The sequence below is a fragment of the Lissotriton vulgaris genome, chromosome 1_1 (genome assembly GCF_964263255.1).
Source record: "Lissotriton vulgaris chromosome 1_1, aLisVul1.2, whole genome shotgun sequence".
In the NCBI taxonomy this organism is placed as follows: domain Eukaryota; kingdom Metazoa; phylum Chordata; class Amphibia; order Caudata; family Salamandridae; genus Lissotriton; species Lissotriton vulgaris.
This window is the reverse complement of record NC_141685.1, coordinates 1,775,149,959-1,775,175,934: the sequence shown is the minus strand read 5'-3', so window position 1 is coordinate 1,775,175,934 and position 25,976 is coordinate 1,775,149,959. Positions and strand designations below refer to the sequence as shown.

The 25,976-nt window shown below is 49.7% G+C and overlaps 1 protein-coding gene across 2 annotated transcripts in view; it reads left to right on the top strand.

The window, feature by feature from the left end:
• ARID2 (AT-rich interaction domain 2) overlaps positions 1-25,976 on the top strand; it is a 1,159,914-nt gene that overhangs the window by 1,093,537 nt on the left and 40,401 nt on the right. The window contains exons 19-20 of one of the 2 annotated variants that reach the window (XM_086919090.1): positions 2,345-2,468; positions 2,611-2,702. In XM_086919090.1, the coding sequence (XP_086775216.1) occupies positions 2,345-2,468; positions 2,611-2,702 (216 nt within the window). Of the gene's footprint in view, positions 1-2,344; positions 2,469-2,610; positions 2,707-25,976 lie in introns of those variants that run through there. The other variant, XM_086919091.1, reaches the window with a different exon arrangement.

Here is a 25,976-nt window from a genome sequence, read left to right as displayed (position 1 = left end):
GCCGGGCTCATCTCTCAGCCCTGCACTATTCCGTATGTGCATGGCTCCCTTAATCTCCCTAATCACCTCATTCAGAATCGCCACAACATCATACACTGATGGCACACAGCCAATTCTGTCGCTTGACAGAGGGTCCCTTGGCTTGGAACTAAACTTCAAAAACTGCCTCACTAAAGACATCCTGTGGATGCAAATCATCTAAAACGCAACAGAGATACTGCTATTCGGCAAATCTAATCTTTTCTCCCAAACCCAATGGTGGCCAAATTCTGTACCCCCACTTCCCGCCAAAGGTAAAAGTTGCAAGAAACTTCAAAGTAAAATTTGCACCTCCCTCTACATCCACCCTCAAGCTCTTCCAGTGGCTGGAATGTGGTTTAACGGAATTAAGTCTTTACTAGCTGCCAGGAAAACATACACTTTTGCCCTCTTCACTTCCAGGCTCGACTATTGTAATAACCACTCAGACAGAGGGGCCCCTGATTAGAATTAAGGTAGAGACCAACAGGAAAATACAAAGTTTACTCAGAGGAAGGGGTTCTCTGCCCGTTTACTTTTATAGGTGCATAAAGTCACAAATTATAATAACTTGACCAGTGCATAATGGTGAAACCACTGCAAGAAACAAAGGATATCAAAAAGGGCTTTTATTTAGATTGCTAGTATAATAAATGAACATTATTTCAGTATACCTATCCAAACACAACCCACAACACATTCACTCAAACCTCAAACATACCTTCCCATATACTTGCATTCTCACACGCCTAACAATATCTGACATTTACTCAAAAACAATCATTATGTACATTGATGTAAACACCCCATAAAAATCCAAGATTGCTCATGAGGCCTAACCAAGAAACATAGATGTGCCTCAAGATGTAAGAATCAAATCCAACTAAAGGAATCATTAACAGTCAATGACATAATAAAGTAATCAATATAGACAGGTTTTCATGAATTATTGTTGAAAAACATATGGGGGATTTTTTTCTGTTAGAACATATTCCAACAAGTGAAATCCAGCGCTGACGCGTGTTTCGGTGTTGAACCCCAATGTGGGCGTCACCTTCAGGGTGCTAGAAAAAAACTGTGGGATGTGACTTAACAATGAGACAAACGCTTATACAGTTAAAAGGAAATATTGGCCGAGATATGCAAACGTTGTGCCTTAACACCAGTTGAACGCTGAATGTATTTCATAAAGAAGCCGGTCGAAGGGTACAAACGCTAAGCCATTTATTGGTTGCTGTTGTTGAGATAGATGCTTCTGTTATCAGGTGTACGGTAGGCACCAATATGGTGATGTGGAAAGCGTGGCAGGGCAACTGGGGCTACGATTAAGCACAGTTTTTGTACTGTACTACATGCAATTTGCGGAGTGCCTATTAGTACAAACTACATATGCTCTGTTAGCGTAGCGTAAAACTATGCCCAGGGTTAGTGAGAATGCGAGTATATGGGAAGGTATGTTTGAGGTTTGAGTGAATGTGTTGTGGGATGTGTTTGGATAGGTATACTGAAATACTGTTCATGTATTATATTATCAAATCTAAATAAAATCCCATTTTGATATCCTTTTCTTCTTGCAGTGGTTTTACCATTATGCACTGGTTATGTTATAATTTGTGACTTTATGCACCTATAGAAGTAAACAGGTAGAGAACCCCTCCCCGCGGCAAATCCTCTTCGGTTCTCGGATCCAAGGCATGGAACCAACTCCCCAGCCCTTTGTGTTTCACAGAATCTGAAGCTCCATTCAGAAAGCTCTTGAAGACCTAGCTCTTCAAGATACATAATGCACTCTGTTCCCTTATTTAGCTATTTTTCCATCTCATCCTCCCTGCCTTGTTAGTGTCAGATTCAACTTTAGCGCCAGGGTGCTCCATTGAGAGTGGCAGTGTGCTGTATAAATTTTAAATTCATTCACTCATGCCCTACACCTAGCCCCCTGTAACTGTTTACCCATGAGCTCTGTGTACATTTGCATGAAGTTGGGAGAATGACTGAATGAGCTGAGCATTCAGTGCTAATAGGTTCAGCAATCTTCGGTCTTGAGTTTCAATCCTGGCAAGGCAGATTCAGCAACTTTCTATCCTCTGAGGTTGGTCAAGAGAACAGTAAATTAGGAAATAGTAGCATCTGGGATATATAGAGTTTACAAACAGCTAAAGTTTAGTTTGTAGTGCCATTTAAAGTAAATAATTAAATGCAAAAAAGAAAGAAAATAAACATATGAATGTTAATTTGTTTTTCTATTAAAATTGCAAAAAAGTTTTTTTTTTTAATTTGATAACTTTAGAATATACTTTTAATCTGTCCAATTTCTATCTTAAAAAAGGCACTCTTGTCCAGCGGGTGGTTCTTCGACTCCAAGGACACAAAAGGCGATTGTGAATCATCCTAGTGCAGCTTTGATGGCACTACGAAGGGGATCAAGAAACCTTGTTTTTAGAGATTTCACAGTAAGTAGAGCTTATACCTGAACAGCACTTCAAGTTACCAGCTACAGTCTGGTTTTGAGACAGCAATTTGATGCATTTATTTTTAAAACGTGATACCTATTTACCAAGTTCCTTTTCATTTGTTTGTTTTCCCTTAATAAAGGATGAAAAAGAGGGACCAATAACTAAACACATCCGATTAACAGCTGCCTTAATATTAAAAAATGTTGCAAAATATTCAGAATGTGGTCGCAGGTGAGTGATGTTGAATTTTTCTATACATTTTGTACATAGAGGATGGCTCTACTAAGGTCTACTTTTATTTTGGTTTCATAATTGTTGTCTTGCTGTATCTTTGCAGGAGTAGAGCTGAATCAAAAACCACTGCTTGCACATTTTTTCTAAGAGGTAGTCCATTTTTTCTTACTTTGTGTACTTTCAACCTACTTCCACTTTATGGTGGAGACAGGTCTGAAACCCATAGGTGATCCCGGAAAGCTATAGATTTCGAAAATGTAAACACATTTCTGAATTCAGCTAGAGGGCATTTTGTATAGATCCCTCAAGGTTTTCCCAAAGAAACTAATTGTTGAAATAAAAAATATCACAAATGAGTAAAAAAGCAGCCATTTGTGACAATGTTTTCATCCGTAACTTTTCATTGCAATTCCTTATTTAAAATAAAAAAATATATAAAAATACACTGATATATTTGCTAGATTATTCTGGTCATGGGGGGGGGGGAGGGGAAATGTATAGGATTTCTAGGTTCTCCAAGAAACAAATATGCAGAGCAAACAACTAAACTACATCTTACAATGGTTTTTCTTTGTACATCATGTGATGAGTAACTCTTATGGTAAAATATAGAGTGAAAAATAGGCATGAAAGAAACCCATATTTCGGAAATGTACACCAGATGCTGCTTTTAGAAGCAGTAGTAATTTGTACATCTCTGAACTTGAGGGTACCCATACTAACTTAGTTGAGAGGACATTTTGCAAAATGTCTTCTTTCTTGCGCAGTAGCCTAAATTTGGAAGGCCTATATGAAAAAGAACTTCAAATGGTAAAATCAAATGTTCTACTGTTCTGTGTTCCCACACATCTCTTGATAAAAATGGTACCCCAGTTTTGAGGTTGGACCTAGCACCTGCAACACAATGCCCCCCCCCCCACCGTGAGACCTGGAGTCATCATATTTTAGTCGGCAAAATCCAAGCCGCCACCGGGGAAGCATGCCATACCCACCTGACATTTCTGAAAACTAGACACCTCGGGGGTACCAGAAAGGTGTGACTTCCGTGATTGTAGTGAGGTGTTTGTACCCAGACACCCTTGCAAAACTCAAACAGTTCATAAAAACACACATTTTTCTGAATTTCTGTGAGGGAAAGTTCTGGAATCTGCAGGACGCCACACATTTTCTACCACTCAGCATTCCCTGATGTCTCCCAATAACAATAATACCTCATTTGTGTGGGTGGGCCTAGCACCCGTGACAGGAAAATACCCAATACACAACATGAACAGATCGAATTTTTTTACCAAAATTTACCCTTATGTGCAATGTTGTTGGCTGTTTACTTTGCACTCTAGCTTAGCTAGCACCTAGGGCAACCTACAAAATCTTCACATTTGTGAAGCTAGACGTCCAGGGGAGTGCAGGGTGGTGTGACTTGCGTGACTGATCAGCTCCTTTTTTTACCCAGAGCCTCTTGCAAACCTTAAACTGGGTAAAAACATACTTTTTCCTCACATTTCTGTGATGGGAAGTTCTGGAATCTGCAGGATGCCACAAATGTGCCCTCTTCCACCATTCCCCCAAGGTACCGTATTTGTGTGGCTGGGCTGGTGCCTGTACCAGAAAATGGGGATCTATGCACCAAGTGGGCAGAAAAACTGTTAGGGTTTTAGGGCCGGAATATAGGCCCAACACCAGGGTGGTTCACCCACACACTATATTTTTTCCACAATAAAATATATCCCTGACATCTAGTGTGCTCTCTGCCACCTCAGCGGGCAAATTGGAGGTGGACCCCTCTCCCTCCCCCCACGCCCCCCCCCCCCCGCCCTTACCCACCCCCCAAGAAGACTAATATGATCCTGGGTGGAGGTTAGCATCGGCCCATGCTCCAGGGGAAGCCTCCCCCACCCAAAATAAAACTACAGACAAAAACTCCCTAGTGTCTAGTGTACTGTCTGCCCCTCTGCGGGTTAGATTAGGGTGAAGACACTCTTCTGCCCCCGGCAGGGGTGGGCAGAAACCACATGGGGCCCCAGTGGGAGGAAGGCATAGGACCATCTCAGGGAGGCCTCCCCCACCCCAGAGAAACTAGTCTACCCTAAAAATACACTAGTGGCCAGTGGGGGTCATATTGGGAGTGAACACCCCTAGCCAATATTGGTGGCAGAGAATCTAATGGAGCTCCTGTTGAGGGAGAAACACTAACCCATACCCAGGAAGCCACTCCTCCTCAACCCCCCCCCCCCCCCCCCCCCATAGTATTTGCTTAAGAAAACCTGGTGATTTGTGTTTTTTCCCTCCTTAAGGGTCAGATTCGGGTTAAACGGCCCTATAGGAGAGGGGCAGAAAGACTATCTGATAGAGACATCTAGCCATAGATTCCTTACCATAGAATATCCTCAGGCTTCAGACTGGATCCGGAAAACTTTTTCCCCAGCAGTACCTTTGCACGCCGGGGTGCGGTGTCGCCTTGCTCCGTCCGTCCTGACGTCGTCCACAAAAGCAACGTCAAAGGAGCCATGTAAGACCCCCTCGGCATGCTGACGTCAGTTTTCTTTTTTCCATGTCCCAACGTGGATCCGAAGTTAAGCGGTTCCTCTGGCCTGTTTTCAGGCCTTTGCGACGCCTTTCGTGTCTGGAACAGTGTGCCAATGCCTGCGGGCTTCAAATCGTGTGCGTCCTGTTCGCAGCAGATGTCGGCGACGGATCCACACGAGATCTATATGTGGTGCTTGGGCGAGCACCACGACTCCGCCGAATGCGACGCCTGCTGGCAGCTGACGCTGAATTCCCTGCTGGAACGGCGATTAAAACTTTTGTCTGCCCGGATGTCCCGGTCAGAGTCCTCTTGGCGCCAGCTTCTGTCCCCAGTGGAGGGCTCCAAAAGGTGCAGTTCTTCCTCCCACGATGAGGTCTCTGCTCGGGACAGATCCCGGAGTCGTTCACATGGACGTCGTTCGCCTGCCTCGGGGAAGTAACGGAAGAAGTCAATGAGGTCGTCAACCTCGCACAAGCGTGCTGCTGGTGGCCCCTGCTCTCGGTCTTCACCGGATGCGAGCCCTTAGGAGTCGACCCCTGCCTATCCACTATTTCCTGGTGCTGGGGCTACTCGGACCCAGATGGAAGCCTATTCCAGGGCTCTGCTGGCCATCTTTGGGTCACCGCCTCTCCCTGGCGCTCCTTCGGGCCTCACACAGGTCGGAGGTTCGGCGGTGGGTTCGCCATCGGAGCCGACCCAGTGTCTCGACTCCGATCCTGGAGTTGCTGCGACGTCTGTACACGGCCCGGATGGGCATCCTACTCTGACGTCTAGCCCTCCTGACACGTCTAAGGTTCTGCTGGGCTTCCTGCGTCGTCGCTGAATGTGGCTGCAGCGCAGAGTTCGACTCCGAGTCGACTTCGTTCCTCCCTGCAGGCTCAGGCCTTGGTGGAGGTCGAATCAACGCCTGCCCGATACCGGGTGTACGAGCCCTCTTGGAGGCCATCAGCGCCAATCTGCCGGATCATTCCCCGGTTGTACCCTCGGTCGGAGAACGTGACCCGTGGGCTCCCCGCCCACACAGGTGTTCCCATGTGCCACGGATCAAAATCCCACGGGGCACTGGCAGGCTCATTTCGCTGCAGGGCCTCTGTTGTTGGGAGGACGGATTAGCCTGCAACCCTCCCCAACGGATGACTTGCTGTCTTCCCCTAGGATTGCCACAAAAGGCCAGAGTTGACTTTACGAGGGCAGTTAGTTGGGCTGCACATGTCTTACAAATGCCGCCGCCCTCTCTCTCCCTGGCTTCGGATCCTTTGTTGGATCTTCTTCACCGGGTCTCGTGGATGTGGAGCCTTTTTTGCCCTTTGACATATCATCATATGATGTCCTTCTGGGGACTTAGGCCAGACCCTCGTCTGGTGACCCCGTGGCTCGTGCTGTGGCGCACCGCCACCTACCGGCTCTAGATGACCCTGCCTGTTTGCCCCTTCATCCTAGGGCTCATGGAATGTTAGTCCAGGCTGGGCTTTCTTCCTCTCCTCCGCCGTTGCTTCCGCCCACTCTGGAGTCTTAATGGTTGGAGTCAGGCGCAATGTGTTTGCGTCCACCAGCTCCGGCCTTCGATCCCTAAACACGATCTGCGTGTTTGCTCGGGCTACTTCTGCCCTTTTGGACTCCCTCGAGCTACTCCTTCCCTCTTTGCCGGAGGGCCCTCGTGCTGACCTGCTCCAGCTTGTTCGGGATTGCCGCGACATGGCGCAGTTCACCATCCGGTCAGCCATGGACACCACTTGCTCAGTGTGTCGAGCTCTGGCCAGCTCAGTTGCACTGCTTTGCCAAGCTTGGCTATGCAATAGCAGTTTCCCCAAAAATATTCCGAAGCAACTCGGAGGTTTGCCCTTTGATGGGGCCCATTTGTTTGACGACCATGCCGAATCAGCAGTCCAGCGTCTCTTTTCAGGATTTCATTGAGATCCTGGGTTTTAATCTCCTATGGCGAATCTGTGTTTTTGTGTGACGGTGTTGTCACTGTTTTTCTGTCTCTGGGTCCAAGAGGTTAGTCCCAGAAAGGATGTATGGCTGTTCAGCCAGAGGTTTTTCCCTTACTTTGCTGCAGCTGGGCCAGCTGTTTGTGTTTCTTTTGACCTCTGCCTATGAGCTTGTCTCAAGAGGTGTCCCTTGCTTTTATAGGGATGTGACGTACCCTATGTGGGGTATTTGTTTGCTATTGTGTAGCTACTGTTCCTTGCCAGGAAGGTTTGGAGGCTCTTGGACGTGGCACGTGTCCCTGGGGGGGCGCCCCAGTCCACTCCAGATCGGTTCTTTGTCACCACTTGTTACTCCAGTATTGGAGCTTTCATAGATTAACATGCCTGAATCATTCCCCGTCGTTGAGACGGGAGTCTCCGGTACATAAAAAAGCAATACTTAGTAGTATAGCAAACTGAAAAGAAGCCTATGCCCATTTTCCTTTTACATAACCCTTGTTATGTAAAAGAGACCAAACTTTTCCCTGAACCAATCAGAGCTCCTCACCCTCTAGAACTGAGAGAACTTTTTGCTCCTCAGATTTTCCACTGCACGTTCTGCTAGGGAGTCTCCTTTGAGCTCTGCTCAAACTCTTCAGTTATATTAATTTCAGATTGATTCTGAGGTTTATTCCTTATCCAGATTTAATTATTTGAAGTACTTCATACTATTTCTCCTTCTTCTACCATGGCTGACAAGGAGAAAAAAGGATTATTTAGAGCTTGTGGCACCTGCTCTAAGAAATGGCTCTATACAGACGACCCTCATAAAGACTGCATCTACTGCCTTTATCCAGACCATCAGGCAAAGGATTGCAAGGTATGTCGTACCTTTTCCAATAAAACTTTGAGGGATCGTGAAGGAAGGCTTTTACTATAACTTCAAAAGATTAAAGCCAGGAAGGAAGTCGTATCTAGTGACAGTGAGGAGGACTCTTCTTCCAGCAGATCTCGGAGAAGAAGCATATCTCCTCAGGCTCATACCTCAGGTGAGAGACTTGAGAAGGCCCTTAAAAAGACCACCCCAGGGTCTTCTGGGAGCAGTCCCTCGAAATCTCCTTCAGGCAAAGAAAAGGAGAAGGGTCATGCTTCGGGGGTAAAACATACCAAGAAAACTACTTCAGAGCCCTCAAAATCTCCCCCAAAGGTCAAGATTACGGTCAAGAAACGATCCTCCACACCTTCTGAGGAAAAAGTGGAAAGATCTGCATTGTCGACGGGAGCGTCGATGAAGAAAACAACGTCTTCAACGATATCTGAGGTAAAAGCTACTTCAAAAGCTTTATCACCGCCGACAGTACCACCGTCGACGACAGTGTCGATGCCAAGACCTACGACGATGGCATCGACTACGGCTACAACCAAGTTGTCGACGACGGCAGTGACCACGGGATAGTCGACGGCTACGACTATGACGGTGGTAACAGCAACGTCGACAACGGTGGTAACGGCAACGTCGACGACGATGATATCGTCGGTGTCGACGGGCTCGCCGACGAGGGAAAAAACCCCAGAAAATAGATTTTTGGCCTGGAAGAGTACAATTACACCAGAAATTACATCTCCAAGTAAGTGTCGCCTCTGGTACCATCTCACCTTTTGCAAGAGGAAGATTCGGAGGGAGATGAAGGTGATGGCGGTCCTTTTGGTTATGCTAGTAGCCCGTCCCAGTTGCAGGTGAAATACCAAGAGGAGGACTCACAGGACGAATATGAAGAATTTCAAGATCGTCCCCTGCAACAGTACCGCCAGGAATATCAAGAGGAGATGGCGAGTGTGCCATCTTCTTTGTTTAAAGATCTGCAGTGCATGTTGGAGGATTATAAGAGGAGATATCCTGTACCTCAGGCCTCTAGGGAAGTTCCTGTGGCTACGTCTCAACCACGCTCTGTACCTAGGACACCAGTGCGTAGGTGGGAGATCTTACCGGAGCCTATTCCTAGAGCTCCACCACCGAGATCTCAACAAGAACCCGGGACCACAGATGATGACCAGGAGGAAGGAGAGATCACAAACTCTAGCAGAGAGTGGGACGATTATCTCATTCTGTCGCCTTCTTCTCCTTCACCGAAACCTTTTGATTCTCCACCGGAGGACATAGGTGGTTTTCATAACCTGATGAGAGAACCATAAAAAGATTCACACTTACCATGGCAGAGGATAAAGCAGAATGTTTCTTGTGTGATTTCAAGGAACACTATCGTAGAACAGTTCGGTCCTTACAGATTGTCAGTCATCTTTGGGAGGAAGGCCTGAAATTCATGGAAACACCAGCTACAGTGACTCCAGTGGTCGCCAGACTGGATAAGAAATATTAAGCGCCTTCAAATGCTCCAGCTTGTCTTTAGGGGTCATCCCAAGCCGGACTCCGTTATTACCCTAGTGGCTCAACAAAAGTCAAGAAATCCGTCGGCTCCTATTCCGACGCCTCCGGACAGAGAGCGTAGGAGATTGGGCAATGTGGGGAAGAGATTTTCCTTTATGTCTACCCTGTTAGTCAGAGCTGCGAATGCCCTGGTCATTCTGGGGAGGTTCGATAGGCAAATGCGGTGCGACCTTTCGCCTTACATAGACCGCGTACCGGAGGCGGAGAGACAAGAAGCCAGAAAAATTCTGCAAGAGGGGGAAGAGGACTTTGGCTGAAGTCATAGATTGCGCTATGGACATAGCGACCACAGCATTCAGATTTCTACGAGGAGCAGCGGTACTACGCCGACAAGGATGGTTAAGAGCAACAGCGTTTAGACCAGAGGTCCAAAATAAGATCTTGGACCTTCCTTTCAACGGTGAAGATTTGTTTGGCAAGCATATAGATGAGGCGCTGCAGAGTATCAAAAAAGATACGGATGCAGCTAAGTCATTGGGAACTCTACAATACAGGAAAGTTCCTTTTCGAGGCTCTAAGGTTAGAGGCCATTCATCTTACAAACCAGGATACCAACAAGGACGATATTCCTCTTACTCAACCTCATCTCAGCCCTACCGTCAGCAATATTCACAGTGCCAGTCACGAGGCTACACGAAATCTGCTCTGAGAGGTAAAGGAAATCGTATGGGGGAAGACAACACCCGACGACAATGATAACCTTCAAATTCCGGCTACACCTACTCCTCTGATATCACGTTCCCCTGGGTGGAAAGGTTGCTCATTATTTTCGAAATTGGCAACAGATAAATACGGACCAATGGATCCTCAACATTATTCAATTCGGCCACACTCTAGAACTTCTACAGACGCCCCCTCGTACACCGCCGGTGCATCAGGAGGTCAAGCATTTACATCAAATGTGAAATAAGATTCAGACAATGCTCCGAAAGGGAGCAATACAACCAGTGCCAAACTCCCAGAGGGGAAGGGGGTTTTACTCCAGATTTTTTCTAGTCCAGTAAAACATTCTTCAATGGTGTCCGATTCTAGACCTCAGATCCCTAAACACCTATCTCAAGAAGCAATCTTTCAGAATGTTTTCTCTTCAAGACATCCTTCTACTATTACTCAGGAGATCATATGACAACATTAGACCTGCAGGATGCGTACTTTCATATACCCATCCTTCCTTCCCACAGGTAGTACCTTCGGTTCATGGTAGCCGGAGAACATTACCAATTCAAGGTACTGGCGTTCGGCCTGAAATCGGCCCCAAGAATTTTTTTGAAATGCCTGGCCGCAGTGGCGGCTGTTTTAAAGAAACAGAAACACCAAGTATTTCCTTACCTCGACGACTGGTTGGTCAAGGCACCTACAGCAGAATTGGCCCGATCATCAACAGCGACTTGCTTGGAGATGTTTGCCAATTTAGGTCTGACTTTAAACAAGGAAAAATCATCACTTCAACCAACAAAGAACATCACTTTCTTGGGGGCAATACTGGATACGGAGAGAAAAAAGGTGTTCCCCTCCAAAGAAAGGCAGCTGAGAATTATATCTCTCTTCCCCGACTTTGCAAAAAGAAAGTGTCATTCAGTACGCAAGTACAAGTCATTGCTGGGAACAATTTCATCTTCCATTCCCCTCGTGCCTTATTGCAGGCTAAGGATGCGTCCTTTGCAAGAGCAACTAGATCTACAATGGCATCAGGCGGAGAGATCCTTCGAGGATCTAGTCGAAGTAACGCCGGTCATGGTTCAAGCGGCGACATGGTGGACCCGAAAATGGAACGTCTCGCAGGGTCTTTTATTCCTTATAGGGCCAGTCCCATTGATAGTGACTACAGATGCATCCCTAGAAGGATGGGGAGCGTTCCTTCAAGACCCCCAAGTCAGCGGCTACTGGAAGTTGCACGAGCAACAACTGCACATCAACTTACTAGATCTCAGAGCAGTCCACTTGGTATTGCTAGCTTTCCTACAAAGGATAAGAAGGTCATCTGTGTTAAGAACGGACAACACAACTGCAATGCACTACTTAAACAAGCAGGGAGGAACAAGATCACTCTCCCTGTCTCAAGAGGCCCAGAGGATATGGGAATGGGCGCTGCAACACAGGATATCCATAACAGGAAAACATCTTCCAGGGGACCAAATCTTCAAAGCAGATACTCTCAGCAGACTCAACTCTACCTGCCACGAGTGGGAGATCGATCAAGGGATCCTTGACAGCAGTAGACAGTAGACCTCTTCGCAACAGCGGAGAACCGGAAATGCTGGTTCTTAGCAAGCTGGCTTCCCCAACGGGGATCTTGGGGGAATGTGTTTTTGATGGCATGGTCAGACGTCTTTGCTATGCCTTTCCTCCAATTCCCCTACTGCCGCGAGAGCTTGTGAAGATAAGAAAGAACCGTGCAGGATGATCTTGAAAGCCCCATGGTGGCCCAGACAACACTGGTTCACGGAGCTTCTGCTGCTGTCGTAGGTCCATCCGATTCGCCTCCAGCCAATACCATCGCTTCAGATGATGTCCCAGGGACAAGTGCTCCATCCTGACCCGAAATCCTTGCGCTTAGCGGCCTGGTTCCTGAGCACTGTGAGTTTCAACATCTGAACATCTTGAAGGAATGTAAAAACATCCTTTCTAAGGCCAGAGCGGATAGTACGAAAAAAACTACAGAATGAAGTGGAAGAGATTCTGTTATGGGGGTCAAAGAAATAACATTCATCCTTTGAATTCGGCACCTCATGAGATTATTCCATACATCTTACTTTTGGCGAAGTCTAGTTTGGCTCATGCATCTCTAAAAGTACATGTAGCTGCAATATCACGCTACAGAAGGACTTCCTCTGGACCGTCCTTATGGTCGGCAAGGATTGTTAAACAATTCATGAAGGGATTGTTCAGAGTTTTTCCTCCAATAAAGTCTCCACCACCTCTTTGGCATTTGAACATAGTCCTTTCACAATTAATAAAGCAGCCCTTCGAGCCGATAAACAGGGCAGATCTTAAATTCCTATTGTGGAAGGTGGCACTTCTCGTCGCGCTCACTTCGGCCAGAAGAGTGGGGTAGTTGCAGGCTCTCACAATTCAAGACCCTTTCTTGCAATTTAAAGAGCACATGATGATTCTCAGAACTAATCCAAAATGTATCCCAAAAGTGCCAACTGACTCATTTGAATGAGCCATTAGTTCTAAAACATTTCTTTCCTAAACCAACAACAGCTGCGGAAAGAGTTCTTCATTCGCTTGACGTCCAGCGATGTCTCAAATTCTATTTATAAAAGAGTAAACCCTTCCGCAAGTCTTCACAGCTTTTTGCCGCTTTCAGCGCACCCAGTAAAGGCTTCCCTTTATCAAAACGTGGGATTGCCAGATAGATCTCCAGTGCAATAGGATATTGTCACCAAGCTGCTGGAAAGCCTCTGAACGCACAAGTTTGTGAACATTCAATGAGAGCAGTGTCCACCTCTACTGCTTTGTTTGTGGGAGTGCCGATCCAGGATATCTGTAGGGTAGCGACTTGGAGATCTACGCACACCTTCACCAGGCATTACTGCTAGGAAGCAGCCACGGAGAGGGAGATAGCGGTGGGAGAAGGCGTGCTAAGAAACATCCAGTAACGGTGAGTCCTCTTTGCATCCCTCCTTCCTTTTTTCTTTGTTACAAAAGCACATGTTTTCTATGGTTATGAGTAGTTACGGTAATTGCAATATTGATATACAGAATTCTAAACTAACTATGTACAGGATGATGGGGGGCGTGGCTTGGCCGGCTGCAAGATGGCCGCACTCTAAGTGGGCTCTGTCGGTCAAGCGCTTTTATCTGGGAAAATCCTGCCTACCTACCTGTCACACTTGGGTGCCTCTGCGTGCCTCCCCGGCTGAGATACTCTTCTCGTGGCTGGCGCCGATCTCCTGTGCCGGGGTGCCGCCTGTGCCTCAGTGGGTGCTGCTGTTTCCTGCCGGTCTGCTGCGCTGAGGCGCAGATGCTGTGGACCGGGTGTTGGACACCACGGTGAGTCTCGCATTTGCTGGGGGGGGGGTTTACCGGCGACGTCGGGCCGCTTGCTGTGCGGCCTCGTCTGGTGACGCTGCGGCCTACTGCTCCTCCCCGGCCTTGCGTGGGGGTGGCACGCCCCCCTTGTTTCCTCCGCTGGTGCTTCCCCCCTGGTGCGTGCCAGCCGCTGCCCACTGCCTGGAACCTGCTGTTTGACGTTGCGGGACCCGCCTGACATTGCTACCACGCCGCCCTGGGCGCCTCCTCGCCTGTGCCTAGCTGAGGCTCGCCTGCTGCTTCCAGCTCCGAGACCTGCTCCTGGGGGTGAGGCGGAGAGACGGTTGCTGCTCCCCCCTTGCATCGCCCCTGTGTTCCCATCCGCAGTGGATTCTCCTGCCCGGGGACGGGCCTTATTGACCTGGTGGTGCCTCGGTACTCTGCTGCTGAGCTTTGTGGGTCATCCTGGTTGCGTGGGGCCCCGTGGTCTGGCTCCCCTGTGCGCTGACTCTTGGTGGCTATTGGGGATTCGGGGCAGCCCCCGGGGGCCCACCCCACCTGCCTCTGCCTCACCTGCCTCTGCCTCACCTCTATCAGGGGCTCTAGTGTGACGTCTCACGGCCTGCTGGTGTGTTCCTGGGCCCGCAAGCCATGGCCCCTCTCCTGCCTACAACTGGTGCATGTCGCTCCCTCAGACCGTGCGCTGTCCCATTTGACTCAGTGGGGCGTCCTGGTAGCCTCACACCACGCTGTGTCCCAGGTTTCTCCATTCTCTTTCCTGGTGGCGGCTGGGCAGAAGACCGTTCTGCAGGCTCCTCTCATCCACCCCCTGCTGCCGACTACGACCCGTGTTGTACTGGGGGGGTCGTACCTGCAGGCCTGTTGGTGCTGCCTCCCTCCGGTCTCCTGGATCGTGCCCCCGGACGGACTCTACGTTACTGGCCGCTAACCGCTTGCTAATCATCCTGCTTCGCCGGCTATCTCCTCTTCCTGTGTGTATTGGCGTCCACCCGGACTGTGCATCGCTATGGGGAAATCTGACTCAAAGCAGCCCAAGATTGCCTTTGATCTCCGGAGATCCTCACATCAAGACGGCGCGGGCTCTCACGGAGCCGACTCCGCTCCACTGATGGATCCCCCCGAGCCGAGATGACGATCTAAAGGCAATAATGCTTGAGGTCAAGTCGACTAGCACTGGCATAGTTTCCCAGCTTGATCAGCTATCCGCTCGCCTCGACTCCGTGAAGGCTCGTGATGACTCACATGACAACAGACTTCTCCATGTGGAATCCAGGATCTTTGACGCCGAGGACACGGCTACCCAGGACAGGCAGAAGCTACTTCAGATGGATAAGGTCTTGGCCGTCTTTCGGGAGAAGAATGAAGATTTGGAGGCCCGCTCCCGTCTGAGCAACCTCCGCATCACGGGCCTTCCCAAGTCAACCAACATCTCCAAGATGGAGGTCTTTGTCGAGCAACTCATCAAGGAAATCTTCTGGGATGTCCTATCTTAATTCTTTGTCGTGGAGCGCGCCCACCGCTCCCTTGGCCCGCGTCCTGGCCCTGGTCTGCCCTCCTGCGCCCCCCGTCCCATTGTGGCGAAGATCCTGAACTTCCGAGATCGCAATGCCATTCGCCGGACGGCATGCGATAAGGGCGCCATCACGCACCAGGGTAACACCCTTTCTTTTTATCCGGACTACACCCTGACTGTTCAAGCCACTAGGAGGGAGTTTCTGCTGGCCAAGTGCATCCTCCAGAAACATGAGGTCTCATACTCCTTGGCCTATCCGGAGAAGCTGAGGGTCCGACAGGGTTCCAAGACTCTAGTCTTTCCTGATTCGCGAGAGGCCCTTGCTTTTGCCAAGTGTCTTGAGAAAGAATCCAGATCATCCTCTTCCAAGTCCCCATACGAAGCTGCCGGCCGCTTAAGTGATAATGACTAATTGTGCGGACAATGTTTTCTTCTTGCTTCACTCGAGAACTGTCTCAGATGTCGCTACTTCACTCAAGCTTGGCCACCCTGCTACTTTGCAGTGGTGTTCGCCGAGTCATGCCATGCCCTCACCGGGATGATTCCCATTGTTCAATTTGCGTTACCCCCTCCTAGTGGTGGGCCCCCGGGTTGGTGTGGGCGCGGGATGGTTGGGTTTCTTCTTGTTTGGGATGGTGGGGTTGGTTTCAGGAGGGGCGGTGGCTTGGATGTTGGATTCTCTTGTTTGGTTTTTGATACTGTACTGTACCCTCTGCACAGCATTGTCGCAAGTCTCCTTAAATTCGCAATTTGCTCTAACACTGCATTGCGTCTTTCGCACTACACCGTTGCCAGTTGCCATCACTTTGCATCTGGTATTGTTTCGACTCTTACACAGCACAATGTTTTCTGTTTATTCCTGGTTGCCCTCACTGGTTATGCTTTGCAGCTCCATTCGATACTTCCCTAGCACTCCTCTCCCTTCATGGGTCACGCCCCCCTGGGGTCTAGTACGTGGGGCGCTCGTCTACTGCCCCTGCGCTTTGCCCTCTAAGCCATGCCGGCCAGCCAGTCACTCACGCACTTGTCTCATGCTGTTCTGTAGTTGGCACTTTTCAGGAGTGGTTTTTATTCACCTGCATTGCTATTCGCTAGCGCTACACCCCGCAGCCCTTTGTCTCCCTCGCCCCAAGCGTGCGCAATGTTGGTCTGCGCAGCCTGCTGTCCAAGCCACGAGGTGCAGCTTCCTGCCCTGCCCCCTTATGGATGACATAGTCTGTTGGACATGGAATGTCTGCGGCCTGAATGACCACCGTAAGACCTGCCTGATTCATGCTTGTGAGAAGTTGGCCTGATATATAGTGCTCACATTTCTAGTGATCACTGTGTATCATACCAAACGACCCTTATTGATGATTGGTTGTAAGTCAACCTTATAGACCAGCTATCCTAGTAGCGTGGACAAAAGCAGTCTTTAGGCTAAACTCTAGAGGGCTTGTTAAGCCAGCTGTTTTACCATCACATATACCCCTTGAACACCAAGTGAAAGGACACCACACAAGTTGTTATGAAAATAAAGTATATTTATTTATAACAAGTCTACCCTGAACTCTTTGAGTCAGGGAGCTAAGCACAATACAAAACTCTTACGAAAATACTTCAAGTTGCACAATTTACACAAATGCCCGAGGGGCACGAAAAACCATATACACTAAAAGTGGAATGCGAAATACTAGCAGGTGAGTAACTCAATCCAGAGGCTTCAGGATCGCTAGGACAACACTACTGAACTCTAAGGTTAGGAGCAGGAGGCCTAGGGAGATCGGGTGCAGAGTGTGCACTCTCACGCGGGATGCGGGACAAAGTCTATGGAGGCCAGTATTTCTAAAGTTACTGTTTTCGGACGAATCCGACTAGGTAGACTTAAAACGAAAAAGGATCTGGACACTTGGATAGTGAACCTGCGTTGGAGCACCGAAATGCTCGAGTTACCTAGCCATGGGGCTGCGGCTGCATAGGGTTCAAAAGACGTCGGGAATCCTTGTTGTAGTCTATGGAGCCTGAAAGAAGTTGTTGCTGGCAGGCGACCAGTAAAGATGTTCGGTGTGATCCAAGCCTGGATCGGTGATGGAGACGACCTGAAAGCAGAGGGGACTCAGTTCTTAATCACTAGCCAGTGATTGTGTGGGCACCAGGATGGCACCGGATGAGGTCAACGCGATCAGGTGAGTGGGCGACGCTGGACTCTGCAGCCACACGGGCCAGGAGGTGTTGTCGGCGACCAGGCTAGAGGTGCGAGCTGTCCCACGAGGGTGTCTGCTGTCGGCGATGCTGGAACCAGGATTGGAGCAACAAGCCTTGGCAAAGGAAAGCCCACGCGGTGGAGTCAAGATGGCGTCTGGAGTGGACCGGGAGGGTCCGGGGTGCTCCTCTTTTGGAAGGGAGCAAGGGCCAGTCTGGAGCAACCAGACCAGCGTTGAAAACGTCGTGGTACGTCGTCAGGAGGGTCACTGGCCAACGGGCAAGTGACCGGACAACTTGGCAAGCAGCAGAAGAGCAGAAGGGCCCCACGCAGATCTCGTGGATGCTGGGGGGCTGGACTTTGGTGCTGGAGCTGCTTTGGTCGGGCTTCTCAAACCCCTGTGCACTCACTCGAGGATCCCTCGGAGGTCGTACTGGTTAAGCGTCGTGCAGGTTTTGAAGATGGCCGGTCCCTCGGGTCTCGTCACACCCACGAATCTCAGCTGGGCGGATGATGCAGGTAGAGGTCAGAGATGCCAGGGAATCCGGGTCTCGTCTAGCTGGTCAGTCTTGATCCGGAGGATGGACGTGCAGCAAACTGCGATGCTTAGGTGGTGCCTGCGGGTGCAGGGTGGCTACTCCTTAGCCACAAGGGAGAGTCTTCAGAGAAAGTCAAGAGTTCCTTTCGTGGAAAGTAGTTCAAGATTCAAGATTATCTAATTTGGGAAGGGAGCCCGCTCCTACCTTTATCCTAAGAAAAGGGGCTGGCACGCGACTAGGTCCTGCCCATGGGTGGGACTAGGAGGGGGGTGGTTACACCCCTCTCCTTTGTCCGGTCTCTCCCCAGCTCAGGGGCTGGGGTGCCCCTGGAACTGGTTTGAGCCGGCATATGCACAGTGAGCACCGGGGTGCCACTTGCAGTCACCTTCCTCTCAGCCCAGCCTACCTGGGATACACAAAACCCTGTCTGGGATGGTGCTAGCACCGCCCCTGACAGGAAACCCTTTGTCCGAGCTCTCCTCGCTGGAAGCGCACCCAGCAGCAGGAGGTCAGACTTGTGTCTGTGGTGGCAGCATCCATTGTGTGATGCTGAGGCTCGAGTTAACTTTAACCGGGGTTCACAGTTACATACATGTCGTGTCCCTCTAGAAGGGTGGAATGCTAACCCCGTCGCCAGAATTGGCGAGGGGTTAGTATTCCAACTCGTATGACACCTTACTCGACATGTTTTGATAAAGCGATACCAAATCTCATTTAACTAGGGGTAAAATGGTTACTACAGCGTTATGAGAAATAGTTCTTTAACAGATAAACGTAAGGCAGCCATCTGGAAATTGGTTCACTCTATTATGAGGCACTTCTATCTTGACTCTGATACTAGAGTTCATTTTAGTGTTTTCCTGCTGTGTTGAAACACCTTTTCGGATGATAACTCAGGCACATTACATTCCATGCATATTGACTTATGAAAACAGTTTTTTTTAAAGCGGTATATGCCCAAGAGCTACTAAAGAGCTGTGTTAAGGTTGCTACTCTAGTCTAATGTTCATGATCTCGGTGAAGATCCAACGATGCAGAAGATGTTCTGCTCAATTCTATTCACATTTATGGTAGAAGTCCCCCTCAAACCTCCAATAGTTGGCTTTTTCTTTAAAGTATACCTGTCTCAACGCAACATCTTTTAAACTCTTTTAAGCTTTCCATCTTCAATTCCGTTGATAATTTCCAGATCATCTGAAAACTGGTGTAAAAACCTCTGGCTTTAAGATCTCTGAACTCCGTGAATGTCTTGTGGCTGTAGAATATTGGAAGTGGAACAGCTTAAACTGAACTACTGAGATACCATACTGAAGATTGTGGCAAAATTATAAACTTAAACCGCTTTGGATTGTAAAAATGGGATCGCCACAAAACGAAAGTGAAAATCCTCAGTGAAAACAGGCTCTCAAGCAAAACCCATGTTTGTGTCCAGGCACTTTCTATACATTGAGAATATTAGATCCTATTAACCTTTGCTTAGTCCTTTCACATAGGATACTGTTGCTATGATACCTTGATTTTGCCGATGGACTTTCCAATAGTTTTCCTAGCAACAAATTAGCAACCTCCAAAGATTTCAGACTGCTCCAGCCAGTAAGCCTTGAACCTAAGCAGAAGGCATGTTCTTACCCTAGCCCTCAAGGCCTTTCACTTGTCAGAAGAAGATGGTGCAGTGCCCACTGAGTCATACACCAGACAGTACCAATCTTCATACACTCCAAACTCCAACTATACAGTCCAAAGAAAAACCTCCGATCCAGAACAGCTCTTCTCCTGCCTCTTCCCTTTGCTGAAATTCCTCCAATAGTGGAGGATTTTTCTGTAGCCAGACATGCAAGCTTTGGAACATGCTCTTGGTAAGCACAAAGATAATCATAAGTTACCTAGAATTTTAAAAGCAATAAAGGCTTGTCTGTTTCCAGTGTCTGGTCGTAATGAGCTCGAACTCTGAGTTATTCTGACGTGTATATGCAGCCTGTGAAAATTGTTTACCATATGTAAGATCCTTCTGCAGGACATCCACGCCCACTACTACTAGATCACAGCTAAAGCAGCACGCTTTTGACCATGGCCTAAAAAGGTACTTAGTCGGTTGACCTCTTGCTTTTTGGAGTGACCAGGCATAGTAAGTGGTATGCAAATGGTAAAATTGCATGCATCAGAATTATGTGGTGAATGAGAACATCCTAAGCCTAATAAGACACTCACTCTGCTGATTTCCACAGGTGTTTTAAAAAAAATAACATTTAAAAGATATATCTGAACAACACAGTTGTAGATTCCTTACCTTAGAATTACCCTCGGGTATCGGACTGGATCTGGAATTTTTCCCCTTAGCAGTACCCCTGCGCATCGGTAGGTGGCGTCGGTCGACTCTGCGTTGTGGTCGGCGGGATGACGTTGCGTTACCTACTCAGTCGCCTTGCATGCTGTCTTCATTTCTTTCTTTTTCCGTGCCTGCATAGCGCAGATCCACAGACACCTACCCCTTAGTAATTTTTTGACTAACCTTTTTCAATGTTTCGTCAACTTCTTTTTTGTGTCTATCGACTCCTGGTGCGCGAGGGATGTCTCAACTCTGGACCGGTTTCAAGCCTTGCGACTCCTGTCACAAGCTGATGTCTGTGACAGATCCGCACCTCATGCGTATTTGGTGTCTTGAGTGCGACCATGACCCGAAGTCGTGCTCAGACTGCCGGGCCATGAATCCAAAGTCTTTGTGGAAGCGGTCCCAAAAGTTATTGGTGGCCCAGCAGACGGCTCTGTGTCATTCCTGGTCACGTTCGAGTGGAAGGTCTCAAGGCCGCTCGCTGAGTTCCCACACCTCGTTGTACTCCAAGTCTTCGAGGTCTTTGGGCAAGTCCAAGAGGAAGAAGGTGAAGACGCACCAGCGCTCTTCGCCTTCTCCCCGTTGATCAGCTTACGCAACACGGGATTCAGAGCATCAAGGCTCTGTCTGTGGTGCCTACTTTAGGGACGACTGTGAGAAGTTGGCCTGATATATAGTGCTCACTATTCTAGTGATCACTGTGTATCATAACAAACGACCCTTATTGATGATTGGTCGTAAGTCAACCTTATAGACCAGCTATCCTAGTAGCGTGGACAAAAGCAGTCTTTAGGCTAAACTCTAGAGGGCGTGTTAAGCCTGCTGTTTTACCATCACATATACCCCTTGAACACCAAGTGAAAGGACACCACACAAGTTGTTATGAAAAAGAAAGTATATTTATTTATAACAAGTCTACCCTGAACTCTTTACGAGTCAGGGAGCTAAGCACAATACAAAACTCTTACGCAAATACTTCAAGTTGCACAATTTACACAAATGCCCGAGGGGCACGAAAAACCATATACAATAAAAGTGGAATGCGAAATACTAGCAGGTAAGTAACAAGATCCAGAGGCTTCAGGATCGCTAGGATTACACTACTAAACACTAAGGTTAGGAGCAGGAGGCCTAGGGAGATCGGGTGCAGAGTGTGCACTCTCACGCGGGATGCGGGACAAAGTCTATGGAGGCTAGTATTTCTAAAGTTACTGTTTTCGGACGAATCCAACTAGGTAGACTTAAAACGAAAAAGCATCTGGACACTTGGATAGTGAACCTGCGTTGGAGCACCGAAATGCTCGGGTTACCTAGCCCAGGGGCTGCGGCTGCATAGGGTTCAAAAGACGTCGGGAATCCTCGTTGTAGTCTATGGAGCCTGAAAGAAGTTGTTGCTGGCAGGCGACCAGTGAAGATGTTCGGTGTGATCCAAGCCTGGATCGGTGATGGAGACGACCTGAAAGCAGAGGGGACTCAGTTCTTAATCACTAGCCAGTGATTGTGTGGGCACCAGGAAGGCACCGGATGAAGTCACCTCGACCAGGTGAGTGGGCGACGCTGGACTCTGCAGTCACAGCGGCAAGGAGGTGTTGTCGGCGACCAGGCTGGAGGTGCGAGCTGTCCCACGGAGGTGTCTGCTGTCGGCGATGCTGGACCCAAGATGGGGGCAACAAACCTTGGCAAAGGCAAGCCCACACGGTGGAGTCAAGATGGCGTCTGGAGTGGGCCAGGAGGGTCCGGGGTGCTCCTCTTTTGGAGGCGAGCAAGGGCCAGTCTGGAGCAACCAGACCAGCGGTGAAATCGTCGTGGTACGTCGTCAGGAGGGCCACTAGCCAACGGGCAAGTGACCGGACAGCGTGGCAAGCAGCGGAGAGCAGAAGGGCCCCAAGCAGATCTCGGGGATGCTGGGGGGCTGGACTTCGGTGCTGGAGCCGCTCTGGGTTGGGGCTTCTCAAACCCACGTGCACTCACTCGAGGGTCCCTCGGAGGTCGTGCTGGTTAAGCGTCGTGCAGGTTTTGAAGATGACCGATCCCTCAGGTTTCGTCGCACCCACGAATCTCAGCTGGGCTGATGATGCAGGTAGAGGTCAGAGATGCCAGGGAATCCGGGTCTCGTCGAGCTGGTCAGTCTTGATCCGGAGGATGGACGTGCAGCAAACCGCGATGCTTAGGTGGTGCCTGCGGGTGCAGGGTGGCTACTCCTTAGCCACAAGGGAGAGTCTTCAAAGAAAGTCAAGAGTACCTTTCGTGGAAAGTAGTTCAAGATTCAAGATGATCTAATCTGGGAAGGGGGCCCGCTCCTACCTTTATTCTAAGAAAAGGGGCTGGCACGCGACTAGGTCCTGCCCATGGGTGGGACCAGGAGGGGGGTGGTTACACCCCTCTCCCTTGTCCGGACTTTCCCCAGCTCAGGGGCTGGGGTGCCCCTGGAACTGGTTTGAGCCGGCATATGCACAGTGAGCACCGGGGTGCCACTTGCAGTCACCTTCCTCTCAGCCCTGCCTACCTGGGATACACAAAACCCTGTCTGGGATGGTGCTAGCACCGCCCCTGACAGGAAACCCTTTGTCCGAGCTCTCCTCGCTGGAAGGACTCCCAGCAGCAGGAGGTCAGACTTGTGTCTGTGGTGGCAGCATCCATTTTGTGATGCTGAGGCTCGAGTTAACTGTAACCGGGGTTCACAGTTACATACATGTCGTGTCCCTCTAGAAGGGTGGAATGCTAACCCCGTCGCCAGAATTGGCGAGGGGTTAGTATTCCAATTCGTATGACAACCCTACTCGACATGTTTTGATAAAGCGATACCAAAGTTGGCAAATATCCGCAAGGATTATAATGGACTTAAGAGTATATGGTACGCGTTATCATGGAACAGCTATTAGGACTTCGTTCCGCAAGCTGCAAATGGGCTCAGCTCATGCCAGAGCCCCATCTCACATAATTCCAAGCACTCTGCCTTCAGGATTGATAAGGCCTGCCATAGGAGTGACTGATAGGAATATATGTGTCCATTTTAGGGTTAGATATAGGAATACTATATCTAAAGCAAAGGGTGATTACACCACCTTGCCCCAGCTGTCGTGCAGCCAGTTGTGTCAGATTTGGATGGCCAGCCAGGGGTGGCATAATACATGCTGCAGCCCCTGGTAGGCCCTGGGTACACCTATGCCCTGGGTACCTAAGGTACACTGTACAGGGACTGATAAGACGACTCAGTATCCAATTAGGTATGTACCTAAGGTACATGGAATCCATTTTACAGAGAGAGCAGTGGGCCTGGGGTCCTGAATAGCAGGGTCCCAGGTCAACTAAGTTGAAAAACCAGCAAAACACCAGGCAAAAAGTTGGGGGCAACCATAGTCAGATATCCACCTTCCTACAACGACTCTGTGCTTCCCCCCCATATCCAGAAGCCAGAGCATCCCCTGCACAACTCTGCAAGTTCTATGAGGCCCTCCACCTCGTATTTGGGAAGCCCTACTCCACTGATGCACCTTCTGGCCCCACTGAGCTGGTCGGGCCCTGGGCCTTTGATGCCAGTGGTTCTGGCCCCAGAGGGCCCTCGCGGATCCAGTCCTGGATCCAGATCAATGCCGGCCGATCTCACTTGACTGGCGACAACGCCCTGTCGCCGGCCATGCTCCAGCCAGCGCAGTCCCCATCCTCACCCCTGAGATGGACCGGGAACCAACGCTGGGGGGTACATTTGTTCCCCAGTTCATCCCTGATGTTCCCTATCGCCCAGAAGTTGGTGTTGAGGACCGGGAGGGGTCACTGGACCCTTCAGCAGACCAGCTGGCAGAACCGGACTGGAGAGAGGACCTGGGTGACAACAGTGGTTTGGACACTTCCCCAAACCTTGGCATGTTTTCTCCCCATACCATGGTTACGGAGAAGGGAGCGTTCTACGCTGTGTTGGAGGAAGGGCAGCCGAGGTCTTGGGCCTTGAGCTCCCTTCAGTGGCAGTCAGGACTAATCTCCTGACAGAGGTGCTTCAGCCTGCAGCATCCTCCTCTGCCCTTCAACAAAGCCATCACTGAGGTCCTCCTAGGCACTTGATCCCAGCCCAGCACAGAGGCTTCTGTGGAAAGTAAAATTGCAACGCCGCCATTGCCCGGCCCTGGCCGAACCAGTTTTCCTCACCCTACACCCTTCCACAAGAACTTGGTGTTCCAAGCCTCTTATTCAATGGTTGCTTTCCCTTCTGCTCCTCCAGATAGGGAATCCAAGAAGCTGGATCCCCTTGGGAAGCTTATGTTCTCTCTCTCCAGCTTGAGCCAATACTCCCACACCATCTGGGATACGGTTGTTCGGTTGCTGCCTCAGTGCCTGTAGGAGGCCCGAGCCGTTCTCTCCCATGCAGTGGCGGATGGGAGAGACTCAACCAAATTCACAATCCGATTTGGGCTGGATACCACCGGCTCACTGGACAGAACGATTGCCACGTCGGTAGCCCTTAGGCACTACGCCTGGTTGAGGATATCTGACTTTTTGGGATATATCAGTCAACTTTGCTGGACATGCCCTTTGACGGCCGTCATCTTTTTGGCAACAAAGCAGACTCCGCGCTCGAGCTCTTTAAAGATTCTAGGGCTAGGGCCAGATCTTTGGGCCTCACTGCGCCTTCCCAACCACTCCAGTGTGCTTTTCGTCAGTTTCGTGGCTACTGAAGGGGCGACAACCACGTCCGTCCGCCCCAACCTAGCCACCGATTTCACGCAAGCTGCCCAGCCTCTGTGTGGCCGTGGGACCAAGCGACATCGTGGGTCTGGGAGCCAGTGGGCTGACCAGTCCACCCTTTCCCCCCACCGCAGCCTCCAAACCCTCCTTATCTGACATTTCAGGCCCATCAACGGCCAGTGGACTGCAGGAGTCGACAACACCTCGCTCACTGGCAATCCCTCACATCGGACAAGTGGGTTTTGCAAATACTCTGAAGGGGCTACTCCCTCCCCTTCGAGCCTACCCCTCCCTCCATGCCACCGTCTTTCAACCACATGTCTGAGGATCGTTTGGTGCTTCTCCCCAGGAAGTCTCAGCTCTCTTGGCCAAGGGAGCTATTGAGCGGATCCCATGGCCAGAAGTAGGTCATGGCTGCTATTCCTGCTACTTTCTGGTGCCCAAGAAGGACAACGGCCTACGTCCTATTCTAGACCTCCGGGCCCTCAACCACTTCCTCCAGAAGGAGAAGTTCAAAATGCTCATGTTGTCTCAGGCCCTGTCTACCCTCGACACTGGAGACTGGATGGTGGCGCTGGACTTGCAAGATGCCCATTTCCCTGTTCCTGTCTTGCCAGCCCACAGACACCACCTATGTTCCATGGTAGGCAACAAGCATTTTCAGTTCACTGTACATGCCTTTGGCCTTACCAGTGCCTCTCGGATGTTTACATAGGTGATGGTGGTGGTCGCAGCTCATCTGCACAGATCTGGGGTTCCAGTCTTCCCCTACATTGACGACTGGCTGTTGAAGGCGGGCCCGCCCCTGACTGACGTTTTCCCACCTTTAAACTACAGCAGACCTCCTGCACTCGCTTGTGTTCACTATCAACGTGCCGAAGTCACACCGACTCCCTCTCAGATGCTTCATTTTATCTGAGCTATTCTTGACACAGTGCAGTTTTGGGCCTATCCTCCTGGGGAGTGAGCCCAAGATATTTGGGCTATGATACCAATGTTTCAGCCTCTATCCCGGATTTCGGTGAGACTGACCCTGAGGCTGCTCGGCCTCATGGCCTCCTGCATCCTTCTGGTGGATCATGCCAGATGGCATATGCAGGCTCTGCAATAGGACCTGAAGTTCTAGTGGGCGCAGCATCAGGGGAA